Genomic DNA, 14,075 nt, shown 5'->3' with positions numbered 1-14,075 from the left:
TCCGCTGAAAACGCACCTGCTCTGTGAATGTGTTTGATATAGTGCGCAACGAGTGTCCCTCGCAGTGTCTTTAGGACTGCCGATTTCCATGGACATTCAACTAAAGGACGTTTTAGGACTGTGAGCGTATCCCAAACGTGCTTTACCGGCTACAAAAGCTCGCATAGAGTACCTGAAACACACGGGTATAGACCAGTCTCTGTAAATAACTCAGCGTCTTTGTACGCATTAAATTCTTCAACATTATCGCCATCATCTTCATCACGTCCTAAACTGGCGTAGCAATTTAGGCATTCTAGCCGGGCTAGCATCGCCAGACTTCATTAAAGATCGTTCTCTCTCTCAACCGCATTTTAAGCTGTTCCGGTCCAATATACCGGCAACAAGGTTTGCGCCAAGCCCAGGTGGCTGGGCCGCAGCCTTTGGCATTTCGTCAGTGGCTACATAAATCGGCCATGGGTGATGCGCCATATCCAGCAGGAGGCCATGACGTGCCACGTACCCGGCACTTCTGCTGCAGTGCGCGCATGTGCTTCTGGTCGCAGGAGCAGCGCGGGTGGTCGGCGGGCGGTGCACCACAGTTGTCATCAGCCTTGGGCTTGTCGGGCAGTGTGGAGCCGGCCGCGGATGCCCGCTCGGCAGCGGCCAGGCGGGGGCCCAGCACGTCACAGCGCAGGATGTCGCAGTAGTCGGCCATGCACACTCCCCGGTCAGCCTGCGCGAGGACGCCAGATCGGTGTGTGCGTTTCACAGAGTTTCAACCTGCGGCCAGGCAGCGGGAGCGTGCACGCACCTTGGGCAGCTGCGGCGCGTGCTCTTCGTCCCAGTGGCTGGTGAGCTTCTCGTGGCAGAAGAAGGCGCGGCCGCAGAGCGGGCAGCTCCAGCCGGGCGGCGGGTCGTCCAGCAGTAGCCCCGGTGGCCACCAGAAGAGGTCCCTGCTCGGGTGCAGGGGGCACTCGGGGCCCAGAGACACCCGGTAGCGCTGCAGCACGCCCGTCAGCTTGCGGCGAACCAGCTGGCGGGCCACGCGCGACTGTGCCCGCGAGCAGGGCTGCACTCGCGGCGACGACGGACCGTTCCAGCCCACATGCGACAGCAGCAGCAGGATCACCACCTGCGGTCCCCAAGGGGCTCAGCAGCATGTCGGTGAAGCGGCGGTTCGATAAGAGCACCTTGCCTGCTCTAAGACCAAGCTCATGGACTCCCTCATCCCCCAAAAGCGATTCTAATTTTCATCTGTCTTCTCCTCGTTGGCTCTCACTCTTCCTTAATTTTACCATTCTAGCCGCCTCTTGGTCACCCTTTGTGTCCTTTGCAACTCTTCCACTGCTCAAAGACCAGCGCCCCGGTTAACCGTGATTTTTCCTCCCCCGCGTTGGTTGTTTACCCTTGGAACCCATCACAACGTGTACCTCCGTTTTACGCTAATTTGGGGCCATAACACATTCAAAATGACGGCATTCGCATGTCAGCTTTCAGCCCGTTCCACACCAATGCTTCTCCGCTACCTCGGCAGTTATGTATATTGGCCATCACTGAATTAGTCAAATATAACATAGCATTTCTCTTGTCTAAATAAATAACATAACATTATTGAATGTTTTGATTACAAAAAAAATCTTAACTTTAATTCCTCTAGCTTTGCCTTCAATCAAAATTTGCTTCTACCAATCGTACACTCGAAATATGGAAAACCAACTGTACAATTTCTCGCTCGTCTTTTGGAATTACCTGCCAAGTAACGCTAAAATTTCTTGGTCGTTACATGCATTTAAAAAGTATCTTCTTGCATTTCTTCTACAGTCATAACCACAAACCCACGTTTTATAGGTAATATGCTACTGCATTTCCCAGTTACCTTTTACTATGTATATAGTTAGTTGCTTTGTTTGCACATGCTATGCCGATGCTTGAAGCATGATTGTTTTTGCCATTACTTGCAGGAGTTACCCTGCCAACCCTCGGCTCTCTAACCACCATCTGCACTATCACTTATGCACATTTCATGAATGCACAAATAAAACACTCTTCTGGTAGACAATTGTCACTTTTCCGCTTATGTTCACCCGCGTATGTCTGTGTTTCTACGCGCCCCGTCAGGTACTCAAAGCTCTGGTATGCATTTACGTTGTAATACAAACATTCCTCCTTGGTTTCCAGCTTTTCTTACCTGAGGCACCTAGAGCATTTTTTATGCGTAAGCATAGGCGGCTCATGGAGCGAAAACAGGGGGTAGGCGGAAAAAAAAAATCCCCATTGGCTGCGAACGCTTGTATGCACCGGCCTTGTGTCCCCGTTGGCTCCGACGCGTCATGTGGCGCCATGGCAATGACGAGCCGTACTGTCTGCGGGAGACTCGAGTGGGCACGGAACTGGCGTTAAGTCCGCTACGATCTCCCGTGGATTTTGTCGCGTGGCCTAAACAGTAACGAAAATTCGTTATGTCTCAACGGTACGGTGCAAACGTATGGTCAAATCGCGAACGACTCGCGCACACAGCGCGCAGCACATTAATACTTTCGCATCTTCATACGTAAGCAGTCTAAGGCGTCCTCGGCGATTTTGTTCCCTGTCCATGTTTCGGGGCTTATCCTGAAACTAATTTTTACTCTGCACCTCCCGGTCTCGAAAAGACGACCAGCCCATACCCCAGCACTGGTAGTTTTACAGTGGGACCGTGGACCCTATCTAACCGCTGCCCTCTGGTTTGCTTCTCGGCCTGATTGGATCAAATCAAATCAAATCAAATCAAATCAAATCAAATCAAATCAAATCAAATCAAATCAAATCAAATCAAATCAAATCAAATCAAATCAAATCAAATCAAATCAAATCAAATCAAATCAAATCAAATCAAATCAAATCAAATCAAATCAAATCAAATCAAATCAAATCAAATCAAATCAAATCAAATCAAATCAAATCAAATCAAATCAAATCAAATCAAATCAAATCAAATCAAATCAAATCAAATCAAATCAAATCAAATCAAATCAAATCAAATCAAATCAAATCAAATCAAATCAAATCAAATCAAATCAAATCAAATCAAATCAAATCAAATCAAATCAAATCAAATCAAATCAAATCAAATCAAATCAAATCAAATCAAATCAAATCAAATCAAATCAAATCAAATCAAATCAAATCAAATCAAATCAAATCAAATCAAATCAAATCAAATCAAATCAAATCAAATCAAATCAAATCAAATCAAATCAAATCAAATCAAATCAAATCAAATCAAATCAAATCAAATCAAATCAAATCAAATCAAATCAAATCAAATCAAATCAAATCAAATCAAATCAAATCAAATCAAATCAAATCAAATCAAATCAAATCAAATCAAATCAAATCAAATCAAATCAAATCAAATCAAATCAAATCAAATCAAATCAAATCAAATCAAATCAAATCAAATCAAATCAAATCAAATCAAATCAAATCAAATCAAATCAAATCAAATCAAATCAAATCAAATCAAATCAAATCAAATCAAATCAAATCAAATAATTTATTTTTCCAGCATCAAAAAGGCACTGATAGGGTACACAGACAAAAAGCCCTTGAAGCTTGACAAGGACTGTGCCCCCGTTACATGGCATACAGGTATTGCGTTCGAAATAATATCAACACGTGTAAAAAGATCAAGTGGTACAGCATAAAGAACCCGTCTGGATGCAAGCTCTGTTGCCTTTACCAAAAAAACAAAAACAAAACATGGATCAGAAGACATTACATTGTAAGTAGCGCGGACACAATAATTCTGTGATCTAAACTCGTAAAAATAGGCAGGAAAATACCACCGTAAAATTCCTCCTCTGAAAAATAAAAACAGTACAATAAAACACGCAGATGTGTAAAGATATCCTGGCGACACTGCAGACACTAAAAACGCGTAACCTAGCATTCATGCACTAACCCGCCGCGGTGGCTCAGTGGCTACGCCGTTGTGCTGCTTCTTCCGTGATGCTGGAGTAGCAGACACGAGTAAACGTGGGCGCGAGCGTCAACCAAGGAAGGAAGGAGCAACGCAGTGACTGAAGCACGAGCGACCGCTAGCGGCTTTATATTTGCAGCGCGCGCAGTAGAGGGAGAGCGGTACGGGGGGGAGAGCGCGCATGCGCGAACAGCGTGCGCTCTTCTACGCCCCACCGCGCTGCTATCACGCACCTGTTACGCCGAGACACGGCCGGACTGGAGGAGCGGCGAGCACGCACTTTCATATGAAAGTGTGCGCCCGCCGCTCCTCCAGCGCGGCCGTGGCCGAGACCGCGACGGAGCGTTCCGGGGGTGACGAGTGAACGGGCTGACTACGACGCATGCGCGCACCTGCTGCGTACGCGGAGCTGTGGACGCCGTCCGACGCAGGAAGAGGCGAGGCTAAGAAATGCTCTGCATTTAAAACGCCCGTGTGTACGAGATTTCGGCGCACATTAACGATCCCCAGGTGGTCAAAATTAACCCGGAGCCCTCCACTACGGCGCGCCTCATCGCCTGCGTTGCGTCGGCGCGTTGAACCTCACAATCAGTCAATCAGCATTCATGCACTAAAGAAACACACAAGCGACATCACAAAGATTGAACCGCATAACTTATCATTTGGACCTTAACAAATCACCGCAGTGTTCAGTAGAAGAGGCAACTGATAAGAGAGCATCTTGGCGACCAACGTTTGTTTTTGTTCGTGCAATTTTCCATCGCTTGTTTGCGCGTAAGTCACGCACGCTTTCTTTTGCTGTAGCTCAGACAACTGGGTAAAAAATGCGTCATTGTATTTAACACCATTCTGGTAGCGTTTTAGCAGAGCCGTGCTATCAAATTCGTGTACAGGATGCAAGTTTAAACGCCTGAAAATTGGCTCTGTGTGGGCGTCATAGGACACATTTCTGATTGATTACTTATGAGGTTTAACGCGCGACGCTACACAGGCGATGAAGCGCGCCGTAGTGGAGGGCTCCGGATTAATTTTGACCACATGGGGTCTTTACCGTGCGCCGTAATCTCGAAAACACGGGCGTTTTCGCTTTTCGCCGCCATCAGAAAAGCGGCCGCCGCAGCCTGGACAGAACCCGCGTTCTTGGGCTCAGCAGCACAACGCCATAGCCACTGAGCCACCGCGGCGGGTAGGAAACATCATTTCTGATCATGCGCACTGCTTTATTTTGCATCATGTGCAATTTGGTTATATTCGTTTTTGTTGTTGTTCCCCACTGAGCCACCGCGGCGGGTAGGAAACATTTCTAATCATGCGCACTGCTTTCTTTTGCATCATGTGCAATTTGGTTATATTTGTTTTTGTTGTTGTTCCCCACACCAGGTAACAATAACTATGTTCCGACAAGAAAAGAGTTTTGTAAATTAGCTGTTTTATGTTTTGTGGGAGAAAGAAGTATAGTCTAGATAAAATGCCTACTATTTTGGCAAACTTATTTAAAACAGCTTCTTCATGATTGGTCCAAGACATGTGTTATTCAAGAAGTACACCGAAGCTCTTAATCACGGACAACTTGTATAGCCGTTGTTCCGAGTTTCAGAATAAAATCATCCGAAATGTGTTGCTGTCGGGGCCGAAATAAAACTGCCTTCGTTTTTCTGGTGTTTATTGTGAGAGAATTCACCATGCTTCATGTATTAGGTTTATTTGGCAACTCGTTGGCTTTGTTTATTAATTTTGGAATATGTTTGTCAAAAATAGGCTTGTGCGTCTGCGTAAATAATAAATTTTGTGTCATTGTCAATATTTACGACGACGTTAATGTACAGATTGATAAATAATGGTTCGAGGAGACTGCCTTGTGGTACTCCAGCGTTGATACGTTTTCATTCAGATGTGAAATTGGAAATTTTTACTTGTTCGCGACGAAGTTGCAATTGGGATTTTAGGATATTAAAAAAAGTCCCGTGGAAGCCATACCGCTGAAGTTTTGTCCCTAAGGTCATATGATTAATGCTGCCAAACGTCTTGGAGTAATCGGAAAATATCCCCAGAGTATATGACCGCTGTTCAAAAGATATCAATATGTATTTTTTCTGGGAGAGTTAAGCCGTTTCGGTAGAGCACCCCTTCCTGAAACCGAACTGACAGCGTGTAATAAGTCGGTGCTTATTTAGAAAGTAGCTCATACGTTCAGCATCAATTTTTCTGCGCATTTAGAGAATATAGGAAGGATAGATATTGGTCGCTAATTTAAAAAGGAATTGCTGTCACCGTCTTTGAAAAGGACCACTACATTTTCTATTTGAAGGCGTTCAGAAAAAGTTCCTGTCGAGAATATAAACTTAATGCCATGCTCCAGTATTTGGGCGATTATGTTTATTACATGCTTAACTGGTTTTATTTGGGGGTCATCAACGTCTGCAGGCGCGCTATTTTTCGTCGACAGAATCGCCGCTACAATTTCTTGCGCAGTGATGGGCCTAAGAAAAGCACTGTCAGGCAACGCTGCATTTAAATATGCTGTGCATCGCGGATCGTAACTGCTTCTGACCAGATTAACCAAATCGTCGTTGAAAGCGTCTGCCAAGTCTTTTCCAGTAAGTACCGCATTATTACAAGTAATCGGAACTTTCGGTTCTTTATGCGTTTTTAAAGAATGAACCTTCCACAGAAGATCGGATCTTTTCGTTATGTCGGAGTGAAACAGATTGTTTAAATATGCCCGTTTCGTATTACGAAGAGAGCTCTTTGTTCTGTTTCGGTGAAACTTGAATGCATGAAAATGTTCAGGGTCTCGAGTCCTAATGAATTTATGGTACAGTACGTTTTTTTCTCGTATGGCATTCAGGTGTTCCTGCGTAATCCACGGTTTTCGTGCCTTCTTAGCCTTTGCTCTCACTTTAACGGAAAGCATTGCTCGTAGATGTACTGGAAAGCGTGTAATATGCTGTAGGCTCCGTTCGCATCAACACATCGCATGCACTTTACCGAATTAGAGAAATTAAGTCCCGGCACTATTACCACTTTCAGGGTTTTCCCGCGCCCTTCATTTCATCTTAGCCGCGTTTCCCTTTCTTGTTAAGGTGAGCCTCGTACACGGGCGTGCGATGTGCGCCTTCGTTTTAAGCCACACTTCCAAATATTTCTTTTCTGTAATGTTAGAGCGTGCGCATCCCTTGGCGAGTATATCCCGCCCGTTTGTAGCGGGAAAAGTGTAACGCCTTGTATGCCTGCAAAGTTAATTGCAAAGCTAAGACATTCGTCCATCTTAACAGTGGAAGTGTGGATGGTTGCTATAGATTAACAATCGATAAGGAACACATCAAACAAAAACTAAAAATTCAGGGCCCTCCAGCCCTGTGAAGAAGGAAGTCCAGCGAAGCTGGCACTCTGGTGGGATTTGCTGTGTTCGGGTTTGAACTGCATTGGTGATTTGTTAGATTGAATTATAAGCACAGTGGCGCGATCTCTACGCCACAGGCTAAGGACATACACGACAGGTGGTGGATAGACACAATGACGTTTTATTAAAGCGCTGCTACGCCAATTACGGCGCAGGCCGTAATTGGCGTAGCAGCGCTTTTGGCAAAACCATGCGCCGCACGGTTTTGCCGAAAGTGAGGGGCAAAGAGACGCCGCACGTGGCGAAGAGGCAGCGGTGGTGGACAGGACTATGAAGTGGGGTTGCTACCCTCCTGCCTCCGTACATGGCCATGCTTCACTGTGCAACGCACAATGGTTTTTGTAAAGCCGGCTTCACCTCAAAACACAATTGTCTTGCTAGGAAGACATTTATTCGTAGGTAACATATGCCGTCACATCAAAATATGGAGGCCGAGGACCTGTTTTTTTAAGTGCATAGCACTTAAGGGGCTCGCCTTATCGTCGTAGCTCGCTCGCTGGAGCCAAGTAGAGCTACACGGCGTACCATCGTAGCGGCTGTCGTCGGGGCGTAACCCAGAGGCTTCCAAAGCCAAGCGGTTCATATAGTCATAAGCGTTCTAAACTCGTGAACTGCTGACGCTTGTCATACATCTCCCCGTTGTTTAGCGCAAAGAAAACTGCAGGTACATTTGAGGCAAAATATACGCAATTAACTAACAGCCCCCGAGTTAATTTAGTTAAGAACTCTCGTTGGGTTGGTTTTTACGATAGCAAGCGAAAAAAAAGTGGCAGTGCAACGCCGGCACGTGCGGGAGGATAAGCAAACACAAAAATAACAGAACTTCCGCTGGCGCAGTTCCAGGCAGGGGCTGCGCGAGCACTGCGAAAGCGGGAAATTTGAATTGCGTTGGGTGGTAGCAGTGAGCGGACAACGGCGGTAGAGCCCATTATGGGGAATCACTGCTCTGCACTTCCGAGAGTTTTCACATTGAGTGGAACGGCTTTAATTGTTTTTTCGCTTGTTGGACTGATACTGATGTTTGCTCCGCGTCGTGGTTAACAACCATAACCCCTGGTTTTTCTGTGCTAAGGGATAACCTTAGACACGTCGCTTCTTCATCGCATATTTTCATGAGGCGTTGCGTATGTACTGTCGGCTGCAAAAGTTTGTGGGATAAGCAAGGCTTGGAGGAGCGGCGCAAACCTGCATTGCTGCGCCATCTGCCACCACAGACCACCGGGCCGAGGGTCAAAAAACTTGCGCGACTGCCCTTACTTCGTTATCAAGGATCACTCGCTTCCCCGTGACGTTTTTCGACATTCGCGGCATCCGCTGTGGCTCCGCATGACCATCGCCGCGGGTCTTCCTCACTGGTGCAGCAAAAGATGTACCTACCGTACGTTCCGCGCGGGGATTAACTTTGTCTGAACATATGCTATTTACGAAGTGAAGTGCCGATCGAACATTAAAGTAATTACAGCGGAGCTGTAATTACTAAGAAAATTTCGTGTTTGGCAAGGTGTGTTGCTGTAAAGCCAATTTTTTTGGTGAATGATATGTAGCTCTCAAACTATTGTAAGGTATCTTCAAAAAAGTCATTCTGAAATTGGCGCTAGGATTACAGAATGGCAATAAATTACGAACTCAGATCACTGAAAACCGCTTTTACGAGCCTCCGCATAAATGAAGGGAAACTCGGAACTGTTCCGTGCATAGCGAATATATGCCCGTTCATACGCAAGGTTGTTCCTGTGATGGCGAGAAGGAGCACCGATTGTAAATGGCGGAGAACACGCTTGATCTTCGTTGAAAAGAAATGAGGAAAAAAGAGTGCCCTTTCACTATGTGAAGAACGATGACCAGCGGAGCTGGGCAGTGTACAAGTGCGGAAAAAACACGTTTGTAAATTGTGATTCAGCATACATACGTCCTTGTTAATTACCTGAATTAAACTTGGACGAGCAGCTTGGACGGCTAGAGCTTTATTTTAGTGGACAAACATGGCTTTGTCCGTTTCCTTCCAACACAAGCCCGTGTATTTACAGCATATGAAAATTCCAAAACATTTACAACTACCCTGTTAACTACGTAAGCATGACAAGTAAATGAAACTCGGTGTAATTACAGAGTCGTCCTAGCGGCCGATTTCAGAATGAATTTTTTAAGATACCTACACTAAACTGAGAGCTACACAGCATTCACCAGAAAATTGGCTTTGCCGACGCACTTTGTCGACGCCCGCAGTCTTCTTCAGTGCTTAGCCTACAACAGCTCCACGTTAATTACCTTAATATTCGACCGTCACTTCACTTCGTAGATAACATATATTCAGACAAGGTTGATCCCCGCTCAAAAGGAAATATAAAAGTGTCTTTTGTTGCACCAGTGAAAGCAGACCCGGGGCGATGGCCACGCGGCGCCACAGCGGTGGCCGCGAATATGAAAGCACGCCACGGGGAAGCAAGTGACCAGAGATCCCTGATAACGAACTAAGTGCAGGCATTCATGAAGAGCGCTTGGAGCGCAAGTTTCTTCAGCCTCAACACGGCGGTATGGGGAGGCAGACGGCGCAGCAATGCAGGTGTGCGCAGCTCCGCCACGCAGTCCTCATCCCGCAAACTTTTGCGGCCGACAGTGCTGTGTCGTCGGACTCGCGTACGATAAATCAAACCTAGATGACTTCCCTCTAGCTTCCTTTCTAGTGACACCATGTAGATCATGGGCAGCAGTGGAGAGCGAGGACACACGTGCTTTGAACCCTAGCGTGTGCATCCAGGTCTAGTGTACGTTACACTCTCCCAAGCTAGCAGAACTTCTTTATCACGGTGTCTTTCCCTCAGCAAGTTAATGAAGTATGTTCCAGGAACACCGCCATCTCGCGTGCATTATCGCCCTCCGGGAACATTGCGCATGGCCCTCCTCGGTAACAGTCGGCAAAAAAAATTGCGCAGGACACCTATAGGCACCAGACAATCGAGTTTACCGGGCGAACGCAGCGCCAGCCGTGGCAGACGCGCTCAAATCTGGGTCGGTCGGGCCTCGCCGCCCGCCTTCATCACCCTCGAACGTGCCTTCAGAAAAGCGTGTAGCATAGCTTAAAAATAAAGTTATAGCATAAAAGCGTGTAGCATAACGCATACCTACAGAATAGTGCAACGATGGCAGAAAGAAATGCTGTAGAAGGTAAAAGCCTCCAAATAAGACGGCGCTGATGCAATAATATCGCCTTCCTGCTGAGCCGTAGGCCGGCACACTAAGAAGGTTGCTTTGAAGGCTTTGCATTTCCTCGCAAATTCTTCTCCTTTTTTGCGGGTACGAAGCCATAGTTACTGCATTGATTACTGCATTTTAAAAACAGCGTAAGTGAGTAGATTACGTGCTGCTGTGAAATGCAGACGCAAAAGTGCGCAGTACCATATTTGTTCCCGACGAGGACGCTCAAGCGCAGTTGTCACAAGGTAGTTTACCACTCTATGGTGCCTCTATTATTTCATGTGGTTATCGCCGTATTTAATACAGAAAACCACATGTGGTGCACTCTTTAGGCGGTGATGTTCTCAAATGCTTATTCAGCTATTGAATGTTATAACATATCATTGGCTTTTTTTTTTGCAAAGCAAACTATGCAAGACTGTTGTCTAATCCACTGAACGGGTGAGAAAAATACAGATAAAATCGGCTTCCGTAAAAGTTGTAAACATGCAAAACGCAGGACAAAATGTACGCGTTCGAACAATATTTTTTGTTCAAATTAAAGCTTTCGCTGCAAATTGAAAGTAATAAAAGCGATACAATTACTTTCTATTAGAGTTCTCATGCCAGAGCCGTTAGTGTAGAGCGAAAAATATCGCCAAATATGAATATTCTAAAATAAATACAATAGGCTTATTGGGCATCCTGCTCCCCCTCCCCCCTCCCCTTTTCTGACCTCCTCATTCAAATGAAAGCTCTTTAATAGCCATGTCACGAAGAGTTGCTTTTTTTCGCGGCGTGTTTTTATACAGCTTGCGCGCTGGGCTGCACCAGAAACCCGTAAAGTCTTGGTAGAGGGGCCAACATAGACGGAACCTATGTATTTTTCTCTATCCGTAAGGTTGGAGAGGGTGATATCGGCCGTGCGGTGCTCCGGCAGAAGCGAAAAAGAGACATGAAAAGAACATGGCACGGTGTGCCTGCTAAACACCCTTGCAATATTTCGATTGTTGTAATCAAAGTCGTGAATTCAAAAACAGCATTGGATTTTCAGCTCTCGATCTAGACGCCGTATTCGATGGTGCGTTCCGTTCATTAGCGTCACCACTTCCATTATACAGACACAAGTGCGAATTTCATACTGTTGCATATGCCAAGTACCATATTCAATACAGACCACTATGAACGCTTACGTGACCCAGTCAGCAGCTGTGTAGTCAATAACGTACTTCGACAAGTGTGCTCACATGAATTGGCTAACGCGCGGAAATGTCGTGCGACGTCTGATATCGTATATTTGCAAACAAAACATCCTCTTTATGGGACTCGAAAGTAATAAATTACTGTGTTTTTTAACCAAAACACTCCGATCAAGTTCTAGAAAGTTATGCGGGCCAGTCAGAACACGCATGAGCTATCCCGCGCATGTGTTTCCCTTATGGCCATCACGCCAATTTGTTCCGACCTTCCATCCCATATACGCAAGTTCAACCGAGAAAATACGTCTTCGTTCTCCTTCACTGTATGACAGAATTAATGCAGAATAGCGCAGTTTATTTTGAGCATGAAAGGGGATACCTACTAATATGTTTCATCAGGTGCAGCGAGAAAAGAGCGCGCCCCATGTCACGAACGGGCTGGCGCGCGGTGACCGACCCAGTGTTGCACGTATCTGCCGAAGGCGGCGCTGGGTGTCGCTGGCTCCGTATCTGGATCCGTATGGTTAGTGTAGAATGTGAGGGTATCCATCCAAATCTACATGAGGTAAATATTCGGCTTCCAGAAGCCGTAGTAATCCTAGGGCTTCTGGAAGCCGAAGGGTAGCACAGAGGAAGTTAACTTCAAGGCTGTCGAGGCGACAAAAAGATTAGAATGCTGGTGGACGAAAAGCAGAGAGGGGAATATTGCCTAGGACAGTTAACACCTGTAACAGAAAAAAAAGTATGTTGTGCCTAATAAGCTTTTTGTGCCAGCCCTAAACAGCGCTAGTATTAAACCAAGAGTATAAAACATAGGTATATTAGTCCTTTTTGGTAAGATGACATGTCATCACCCCGCTACAAAGGGGAAACCAACAGTGATCATGATCATGATCATGATCCGTGTCGCCCTCTGTGCAGTGACCGGTACCTACCGGTGTGCTTATGTGTGAGGATGCGAAAACGTAGGTGTGCTGCACGGCGTTTACAAAATTCGTTTGTTTTTGGTTCACAGGCATAAAATGGGGAAATAAAATACAATTCTATGAGGGATGCTCACTCCGCCAGATCTCTGGGCCTCCCGGAGAGCTCGATTGCGAGTTACTACGTATACGAGAGCAATGTACGGAGGTCAGTGCGCATGACACCGTGCTGCCGTGATGTTGACGACGGGCGCCCACTCCTCCATGTGAACGTGAGGCTGAGGTGACACGTCAAAATACTTTGGCGAGAAGCGCCGCGAGGAAGCAGGCCTTGTGACGAAGTTCGCTGCAGCAAATGCTGAATTTGAACCGACGTTAGTGGATCGCGTGCTCTTGCTACGCCATTGACGTCCGTGATAGCAAGGCAATCATCGTCAACCCCCCCATAGAACATAAAAGTAACGTTTTTCGAAACCATCGAAACGTGCAATGTTAATGTCAACATCAGGCAACTTTCGCTGGCACCCAAATTACGGGCTGAAAGATGTTAGTTGACCTCTACAAAGGTGGCCCAAACTACTGAAAAAAAAAAGTTGCCTTTTTTATTCTATCAGGCACATGCGACATGTCTGTGCCGGAGAGACAAGCAGACCCCACGCAATCAGCTTAGCTGTGAACACTTACCTAGCCCTGGCATGCTCGCTTTTTTTCGATAACGTGTTTACCTTTACCAGTTCGTTTTTTCCTCCGCAAGCGCTATACATAAAGGATGCAATTACACATTCAGCATTGTAAGCGTGGCATTAGGACAAAACGAGGGGGAGGCAACCCACTAGCAGTTCCAGTTGCAGTTGCAGTTGCAGTTGTGCTCCACGTGTATGCGCCAGCTTTTTTTATTTTTTTCTCGTCCTGTTTGATCTTCTGTTCGCAATTCCCCAGGGTAAATGAAACCAACTGACCCCATTTGCAGCCTCCCTTACGGAACATAAGAGAGTGCCGCTGCAGTCATGGGTATCATAAAGTGCAGGTGCTTAACACGCAAGAAATAACAGGCTTTCCTGAGTAATGCACCGATTTTTGGCTAGCAGGATCACAGAGCAAACACACGATAACAGAGGTAATAGAAGAACACACAAGCGCTTGTACACCTTAAGGCGATCCCGTGGTTCGGCTTCACCGCATTGCACTCGCGCTACCAATATTTGGAGCCAACAAATAAAATTCGGCAAATGGCAGGGACGTGCATACAATTTGACTCAAAAAGAGTGATCTGCACTGTGGCATTTCGCAATGTAGAAGTTTCCAGGCTTGCATTGCGTGATGCCACGGCGGGGAGAGAAGTTTTGAGCCCAGTCGCATGCTCGGCGTCGTCATTTGCCATAACTGCATTGTTGACTGAATGGATTGGTTAAACGAGTGCATTATGATGAAGC

General features: G+C 46.2%; 1 protein-coding gene across 1 annotated transcript in view; it reads right to left on the bottom strand.

Moving 5' to 3' along the window:
- The window catches only part of LOC144160905 (uncharacterized), a 53,269-nt gene that overhangs the window by 13,328 nt on the left and 25,866 nt on the right, over positions 1-14,075 (bottom strand). The window contains exons 4-5 of the mRNA XM_077692002.1: positions 794-1,114; positions 503-715 (exon numbers count right to left, since the gene is read on the bottom strand). Coding sequence (XP_077548128.1) covers positions 503-715; positions 794-1,114 — 534 coding nt within the window. The remainder of the gene's footprint in view (positions 1-502; positions 716-793; positions 1,115-14,075) is intronic.

Source organism: Haemaphysalis longicornis, unplaced genomic scaffold (assembly GCF_048455015.1).
Source record: "Haemaphysalis longicornis isolate Haplotype H1 unplaced genomic scaffold, Haemaphysalis longicornis Haplotype H1 scaffold_1, whole genome shotgun sequence".
In the NCBI taxonomy this organism is placed as follows: Eukaryota; Metazoa; Arthropoda; class Arachnida; order Ixodida; family Ixodidae; genus Haemaphysalis; species Haemaphysalis longicornis.
The sequence above is the reverse complement of the archived record's forward strand: the minus strand, read 5'-3'. Positions and strand labels throughout refer to the sequence as shown.